The sequence below is a fragment of the Pipistrellus kuhlii genome, unplaced genomic scaffold (assembly GCF_014108245.1).
Source record: "Pipistrellus kuhlii isolate mPipKuh1 unplaced genomic scaffold, mPipKuh1.p scaffold_m20_p_15, whole genome shotgun sequence".
NCBI lineage: Eukaryota > Metazoa > Chordata > Mammalia > Chiroptera > Vespertilionidae > Pipistrellus > Pipistrellus kuhlii.
The window spans coordinates 43,754,901-43,763,037 of NW_023425460.1; the positions used below are offsets into that span (position 1 = coordinate 43,754,901).

The following is an 8,137-nucleotide window of genomic DNA, read 5'->3' on the forward strand; positions in this document are numbered from 1 at the left end:
GGCAAGGTTAAAAGTTCCAGCCTTATCATCACTTGGCTGGTTCCTCTGGCCACCAGCCTCACCTTCAGCTCTCCGGGGCCTGCCAAGAGTCACCTCATTAGCATAAACTCAGGTATGTGTGAAGGGGCTTCTAAATAACAAAGATTTCAAGGGTTTTAGGAACTCGGTGCTGGAAACAGACTAAAACCGAGTATTGATTGTTATATCACAGTATTGCACGCATTGCAGGGAAAGCCACCAAGGACACAGGCCCACTGGGTTCTTAGTCACCCCCCTGGGGCAGGAGCCTGGTTTAGAGACGTGCATGGGGAGTGACTGAAGACGGGCTGGCAGCAGGGTCTGGGCATTTGGTGAGCGCGGGGCTGTCTGGGACGGGTTGGAAGATGGTTTAGAAGCTGGTTCTCAGGGCTTCTTGAGATTGCTTCCGTGCTCTCCATTAGAGAAATCGGATGTAAACAGTCACGGCAAACCACTGCTTCTGACCTCGGCTGGTCACCGTGCTGTCTCCACTATGGCTAGAGCAGGCTCCAGAGTGGTTCTCACAGTCTGTTCTGTGCCCAGTCCTCCAGCTTGTGTGTGGCCACTACAACAGAATTCCTACTTTACCTCCATCTCTTTTCAGGAAAGTATCTCAATGTGGTCAGAGAGTGTGGTCATGATGTCACCTGCCCAGTGGCCAAAGAGGTCATCTATACATTGAAGGAGCGAGCATATGTGGAGCAGATTGAGAAGGCATTCAACTACGCCAGCAAAGTCCTGCTGGACTTCCTGATGGAGGAGCAGGACCTCGTGGCGCACCTGAGGTGTGTGCTTCCGCCCTGTTAGTGCGGGCAAATGTGCAGAAGGTTTGGCCAAGACATGGAGCTCCCAGCAGTTCTATGTGTTGTTTCACAAATGGGCACACGGCCAGGTCCTCTCCAGTCTTACTGCCTGACACCTGTGGACACATCCTCCCCAGCCTGCTCCCTGCCCGGGGTCCCCAGGCTCCTCCTTGGCTCCCACAGTGACGCCTCTGCGCCTCCCTCGTTGGCCTGCAGTGACCCCTTTATGGCAGCTGCCCTGCAGGTCCTGGCACAGTGGTCTTGTGCCCCTGCCTGAGAGAGCTCATTGCAGCTCATCATAAGCTGACCATGCATGTCGCTTTGCATGCATGAGGCTGGAGCCCTTTGTGTGCATGTGGCTTTTTCTTGTCAGTCACCTGCCCCCATTTCTCCAGAGTTTGGGCTGGCCTGCATGCCCGGTGGTCTCACTGATGTCTACCTGTCACCTCTCCAAGGTCCATCAAGCGCTACTTCCTGATGGACCAGGGGGACTTCTTTGTGCACTTCATGGACCTCACAGAGGAGGAGCTGAAGAAGCCAGTGGACGACATCACGCCCACACGCCTGGAGGCGCTGCTGGAGCTGGCCCTGCGCATGAGCACCGCCAACACAGACCCCTTCAAGGACGACCTCAAGGTGGGCCTCCACCTGCGAAAGATGCTTGAAATAAAGCCCAGGAGCCTGGCCAGTGCTGCTCAGTGGTTGAGTGTCGACCCATGAACCAGGAGTTCATGGTTTGATTTCCAGTCAGCACACATGCCCGGGTTGTGGGCTTGATCCTTAGTAGGGGGCGTGCAGGAGAAAGCTGATGGATGATTCTCTCTCACCACTGATGTTTCTATTCCTCTCTCCCTCACCTGAGATAATACTCTGTTTTTCCCTTTCATTGTGTATTAAACTGATTTTTGTGGGTTGAACCATCCTTGCATTTTAAGTCCCACTTGGTCATGGCGTGTAACCCTCTTACTGTGCAGCTGAATTCAGTTTGCAGCGTTAGGGATATTTGCATCCCTGTCCTTCAGGGTCATTGGCCTGGAATGTCCTGTGGTGTCTGTAGCTTGGTTCCCAGGTAACACTGGCTTCATAGATTGAGCTGGGAAGTGTTCCCTCTTCAGTGTTTGGAAGTTTCAGGAGGAATGGTGTTAGGTTCTTTAAACGTTTGGTAGAATTTTCCATTGACGACGTCTCCATCTCCTTGCTGGCTGCAGGTCTAGTGTCTGTTGTTTCTCAAGTCAGTTTGGTCGTTTGTGTACCTAGCACAGGTGCTAGAATTAGCTTTCATGATCCTTTTCATTTCTGTAAGGTTGACATTTCTGTAATGTCTCTGCTTTATGTCTCAGTTTCTCATTTGAGTCTTCTTTTTTAGTTAATGTGGTTACAAGTTTGTTAATTTTATTGATCTTTCAAAAAACCAATTTTTGGTTTCAGTTTCTCTGGATTCTTGTTTTGCTTGTTTTTCGTTTTAGAGAGAGAGAAGCATGGATTTGTTCTTATTCATGAACTCATTGGCCGGTTCTCATATGTGCCCTGACTAGGGATGGAACCTACGGCCTGGGTTAATCAGGATGGTGCTCTAATCACTGAACTACCCGGCCAGAGTGAAAGTGGTATTATTTTTGAAGCAGTATTTTTTGAATGGTTGGTATTTTTAAGCCAGCCTTCGAGATTTAGAACCCATCTTTAGAGGAACTTACCTCAGTCCTGGGTTTGCTTTTCTAGCTGAGATGCACAGGTGGGGTAAGGGTCACGACTTAATGCTTTTTAAAAATAAGTTATTTTAAATTTTTAAGTGAAAAATTCTGTGCTCGCTTTGGCAGCACGCATACTAAAATTGGAACGACACAGAGATTAGCATGGCCCTGCACAAGGATGACACACACATTTGTAAAGCGTTCCATATTTTTAAAAAAAACACACACTTTTTTCAGTTACAGTTACCGTACATGACTGCACTGCCTCCAGGTGAGAACACAGCGATTAGACATCTGCACACTTTACAAAGGGATCATTCTCCATGTTCTTTTCTTTCTCTCCCCCAAGATTGACCTGATGCCTCATGACCTCATCACTCAGCTTCTGCGGGTTCTGGCCATTGAGACCAAGCAGGAGAAGGCGATGGTGCAGGCCGGCCCCACGGAGCTCTCTCTCAGCGGCCTGGAGGCCTTCTCTTTCGACTACGTGGTCAGGTGGCCCCTGTCGCTGATCATTAACAGGTGAGTATGGGCCCGGGCACCAGCTTCAGTGAATGGTTTGCAGGGAGAAGGGTCAGAGGTGCCTGCCCCCGGCGTTGTCTTGTAGCCTTTTGTGTGCTGTGGGGGTTACCTGGCAGCCTGGTGCCCTGGATGCAGAGCGGTGTGTCTGACAGCCGGAGCCTGTTTATGATGTCAGGTGTCGGTGGGATCCCATGCCCTCTCCTCCGCAGGAAGGCCCTGACGCGGTACCAGATGCTGTTCCGGCACATGTTCTACTGCAAGCACGTGGAGCGGCAGCTCTGCAGCGTCTGGATCAGCAACAAGGCCGCCAAGCAGCACGCACTGCACTCCGCCAAGTGGTGCGTTCTCTGTCCTCACGGGGAAGCGGTCCTACGTGCACACCCGTGCAGTGCAGGGCTATTGCTGACCACCAGGTGCACCGGCCCTGTCCCCCCAGCCGCCTGCACAGACCTGTGGGCCTGCCACCACGCCTGTGTGGGCGGGAGCCCTCAAAGGATCGTGAGTCTGCTCCTGGGATGGGACCCTTGTGGTTCAGCACTCATCTGTTTAAGCCCGAGGCATTCTGCTCGCTGGTCTGCGGCCCCAGGTGTTGCTATGCCTGTGTTTGAGCCTCAGGAGCTGCATCATGGGTTTCACGGGCTCCCCACACTGCGGCTGGGTGGGTGGGGAGCAGGAGAGTCTTGTACAGGTGCCAGCTCCACAGCGCCTCTTGGATGTCTTTATTCACCCAGGTTTGCCGGCGCCTTCACGCTGCGACAGCGGATGCTGAACTTTGTTCAGAACATTCAGTACTACATGATGTTCGAGGTCATGGAGCCCACCTGGCACATCCTCGAGAAGAACCTGAAGTCCGTGAGTCCTGACTTTACTGTGACACTTCGACTCTGCAGCGACCAGGCCCTCACATTCAAGGCCCTCAGAGAGGAAGGTGCTGGGTGGGTGTCAGGGTGATGCTACCAGCGAGGCCTCATCGGGAGAAGCTGGGCCCCTGTACACACGCTGTCCTTCCTCACGTGACACGGGGGGTTTGTGTGTGTGCGGGATCTGCCCCAGGACTGAGCTGTTGAACATCATGGGTGCCTTGTCCTCTGGGAGCTCTGAGAGCCTCAGAACTGGGGGCCCTGCACTCCCCCCAGCACGTTCTGGGCCCTCGGAGGCTTCTCAGCTGGAAGAACCAATTGTTACCAAATTCCAAAAGCAGGAAGTGGCAAGTGGCAGTGTTTCCTTCTTGCTTCCTGTCGTTAGGAATCAAAGCTTGGACTTTGGGGCATGTTCAGTATTATTTCCTTTGAGTGGTGTAGGAATTTCCCTCAAAAGACCACAGGGCCAGTTTTTAAATGGAACTAACACAGACTTGCGCAAAGCCAGGGCTGAAGCCCCGGGCACACGACAATCTGGGGGTGCTCCCGCAGGCCTCCAACATCGACGACGTGCTGGGCCACCACACAAGCTTCCTGGACAACTGCCTGAAGGACTGCATGCTCACCAACCCCGAGCTGCTCAAGGTCTTCTCCAAGCTCATGTCCGTGTGCGTCATGTTCACTAACTGCATGCAGGTGCGTGCCGCAGGCCTGCCCACCCTGTCCCTCTCCGTCCGTCCGTCCGTCCGTCAGGCAGCAGGTGCTCCTGAGCGTCCTTCCTGAGCCCACCTGGCCCATGGGCCGGACCCCAGCTGCAGGTTCTGTCCTGGCCTGTTCCTGAATACCTGGCTTTCCTTTTGTTAGAGCTTACTGATTCCATTTTTATTGGGCGCCTGTCAAAAGCAGTGGCTCCAAAGCAGTGGTACCGAAAACAGTGCCAGGAGGCAGAAGGAGTGACGTGGGGGCTCACAGGGCTGAAGGCTCCTGGGACATCCGAACCAGTGGGGAGGTGGAGTAAGCCTGCGATGGGATGGCTGATGACCAAGGGGTCAGGAGTAGGTGAACTCGGTTCCGTAGATATTTAGGAGCCATATTGGGTTGCAAACTGGAGAACACCATGGAAAGCAAGTGTTTCCAGAAAAATAGGCCCATAAGCCTGGAAATGGTGTGGCTGTCTGCAGCCTCCCTGAGGGCCCACCCTCTAACCTCGAGTCTGCAGATGTCCGGGGTGCAGGGGGAAGGGGGGTGTCAATGGGAGCAAGTAGGTTGTAACGAAAAGTGTTTTGGGGCCCCCAGAGGTTTACACAGAGCATGCGATTGGACGACGAGCTGGGCCGCCTGACCCTGGAACACGGCACGATGCAGGGGCCGCCCACCGAGGCTGAGCGGGCGGAGGAGCGCACCCGGAAGGAGCTCGCCAGGAAGGTGCGTGGCCTCGGGTCCTCCATTTTCCTGAGAGATTGGACAGTGTTAGGATTCTAACACTTAAAAACGAAACCTGCTACTACCCTTCCGTTTCTGCCTTTTGTTTGGTTAAAAGACAACCATCTTAAAATTAGGTTCCAAACACAAGCCACAGAAATCCCCTCACCCTCAAACCCCAGCCCAGCTGAGCGCCGGTGAGGCCAGCTTGTCTGCACAACAGGCTGTAGGGCTGCCCTGCAGAACCTGGCGCTCAGCAAGCGTAGGTTAGAGTTTACTTACCTGAAGGTCAGGCTGCTCTCAGATGCCAGGATGCGTGTGCGTGTGTGCGTGTGCGTGTGTGTGTGTGTGTGTGTGTGTGTGCGCGCGTGCGCGCGTGCACGCGCGCGCGCGCGCTCCCATCATGGGTTCAGGTGCCAGCTCCAGTGGTCCCTGTTTCGTCCCCCTCACGGGCAGGAGAGAACATGGACTGTACTGAAGTCTGAGCTGCACAGAGAAAACCCTGGTGCCCTGTGGGCAGGGGGAGAGGCCCAACTGCCCAGGGCGGCTCCATCCTGTGGTCCCAGGAACTTTATTTTATTTTATTTTTTAATATATATTGATTTGAGAGAGGGAGAGAGAAAAACATCAGTGATAGAGAACCATTGATCGGCTGCTTCCTGCACGCCCCCTAGTGGAGATTGAGCCCACAACCTTGGCATGTGCCCTTGACTGGAATTGAACCTGGGACCCTTCAGTCCACAGGCCAGTACTCTATCCACTGAGCCAGATCAGCTAGGGCGGTCTCGGGAACTTTTATGGTGCCCTACCAATACTGTTATCACTTGGACACTCCCTGAAGTCCGTCCTTCTGCTGGAAGAACCTAAAAGGACGGTAAAGGCGAGCTGGGCTCCTGTCTTCCAGCACCTGGCCGAGCACGTGGACACGCCGCAGCTGGCCTCCAGCTTCGAGGCCACCATCAATAAGTTCGATAAGAATTTTTCATCCCATCTACTTGACCTCCTGGCCCGGCTGAGCATCTACAGTACCAGCGACTGCGAGCACGGCATGGCCAGCGTCATCTCCAGGTGGGTGAGGGCAGCTTTCCTGTCGTGGGCACTGTCCCTGCCCCCCTAGACTGCGAGCCCCAGGTTCCCTCGCTGGCTCCCTGCCATCTTCTCTCACCTTCACCTGCTTGGGTCACCACGGACAACGTGAGGCCAGTTCTGCTTAGGCCTGAGGGTGTCTGTCCTTGGCCTCCTTATGCTGCTGCTGGTCCCCCGTCACTCCCTGAGGTGACAGCACGCATCTGTCGCCTGGTGTGCATTCCCCAAGCCGCCCGGCAATGCCCCCAACATCGGTCCATGTCCACGGGCCTAGGTCAGCCTCACTCCGTGGTGCTCCCAGAGCCAGGACCCAGGGAGGACCCCCTTCAGCCCTCTATCTTCCCCCATCAACAGTGTTCCCTCGAGTCAATGAGCAGTGAGAGGGGGGCAGTGGGGGAACGGGGATGGGATGGTGTCCCTGCCGCCTAATGCCCACAGGCTCCCGCTCTGCCCTCACCCTTCAGGCTCGACTTCAACGGCTTCTACACGGAGCGCCTGGAGCGCTTGTCTGCAGAGAGGAGCCAGAAGGCAGCCCCCCAAGTGCCTACCCCGCGGGGGCCCCCAGCACCAGTGCCCAGAGTCGCCGTCACCGCCCAGTGAGGCCCTCGGAGCCCTGCACCACCACACGAAGGAGGGTTTCTAATAAATGTTCCTGAAGGACGTGTTGGTGCGCTGTTACCATTTCAGTGTGGAGTCTGAATGTTACCCCGCTCAGCTTGTCTTTCTCGGGCCAAGCAGCCTCCCAGACCAGAGTGGCACTCCGGTGGGGTGCTTACCTGTGAGCCGCTTAAGTAGAGCAAGGGCACTTTAGGGGGTTTTGTTGTTGGCCTCAAAGAAAAGGGCATTTGAGCAACATTAGGGTTAATGGCCAAGGTGCCTTGTGGAGCAAGTCCCTCAAACCCATGTGCTGGGTTCGCTCCTGGCGCTAGGGGGCAGCAGCTCCTTGTGCTGTAGGTGAGCAGTGATCTGTGTCCACTGATAACGCAGCCTGAGGCAGTGGTTGAGGCGACTGCCCCCAGGACAGCCCTGAGTGGGCATGCCTGCCGCGGCCCATTCCACAGACCTGGCTTCCCCATCTGGCAGTACCTGCCCTTGCTGTTCCCACCTCCCCCGTTTGGCAGTAGATGGCACACCAGCTTGAGGATGATGCTGCCACGAACACCTCTGTGCCACTCTGCTGGTTCATACATGTCATTTTTGAAATTCAGTTTGAACCACTTGCTCCAGGTGGCGTCCTTGGCAACTGAGGAGGAATGAGACTAGAAGCAGCCTAGGCACACAGGTCCCTGGGGTGAAGGTGGGAGTGGCGCTTGGCCTGGGCTGCTGCCCTGCAGGGCTAGGCAAGCCACAAACGGTTCTTTGCGTGTTGCATAGATACCATCTGTGAGCAAACAAGCTTATCGGCCAACCCCGTTGCCGGTCGTGGTGTTATGCAACTTGGGGATTGAGCAGGGGAACCCCCTGGCTCTCGGTGAGGGACCTGCCTGGCCCTGAAGCCCAGGTACCCTGTCCCCGTCCTGGCCTGCACCTCCAGGCTGCAGGTGGTGGCACCCCAGCAGCACCTGCCACTGGTTGGGGGAGAGTTAGATGCGTCCTATGGGTGGGTGGAGGGTCCTGTGTGACAGGAGCCCCTGGGCCCTCATGGGTCCTGGCTGCTGCTGTGAGGTCCCTGCCAATGAGCTGCGCACAGGCGTCTGATCAGTTCGCTGGAAAGCCTCATGGTCACGGCAGACAA

The 8,137-nt window shown here is 55.4% G+C and overlaps 1 protein-coding gene and 1 non-coding gene across 5 annotated transcripts in view; both read left to right on the top strand.

Annotated features, from left to right (window-relative positions):
- Nucleotides 1-8,137, top strand: part of TUBGCP2 (tubulin gamma complex associated protein 2) — a 39,425-nt gene that overhangs the window by 9,443 nt on the left and 21,845 nt on the right. For 2 of the 4 annotated variants that reach the window (XR_006741736.1, XR_006741737.1), the window contains 10 exons: nt 623-803; nt 1,277-1,457; nt 2,862-3,034; nt 3,244-3,372; nt 3,766-3,886; nt 4,447-4,590; nt 5,191-5,319; nt 6,221-6,384; nt 6,867-7,038; nt 8,000-8,020. Coding sequence is in view for 2 of the 4 variants with exons in the window: in XM_036439247.2 (XP_036295140.1) it covers nt 623-803; nt 1,277-1,457; nt 2,862-3,034; nt 3,244-3,372; nt 3,766-3,886; nt 4,447-4,590; nt 5,191-5,319; nt 6,221-6,384; nt 6,867-7,002 (1,358 nt within the window). In the remaining 2 variants the exon portion in view is untranslated. The remainder of the gene's footprint in view (nt 1-622; nt 804-1,276; nt 1,458-2,861; nt 3,035-3,243; nt 3,373-3,765; nt 3,887-4,446; nt 4,591-5,190; nt 5,320-6,220; nt 6,385-6,866; nt 7,039-7,999; nt 8,021-8,137) is intronic. The other 2 variants (XM_036439247.2, XM_045582156.1) reach the window with 1 other exon arrangement.
- Nucleotides 2,623-2,725, top strand: LOC118719644. Its single transcript, XR_004988209.1, has one exon. It is a non-coding gene; the product is annotated as a U6 spliceosomal RNA (small nuclear RNA).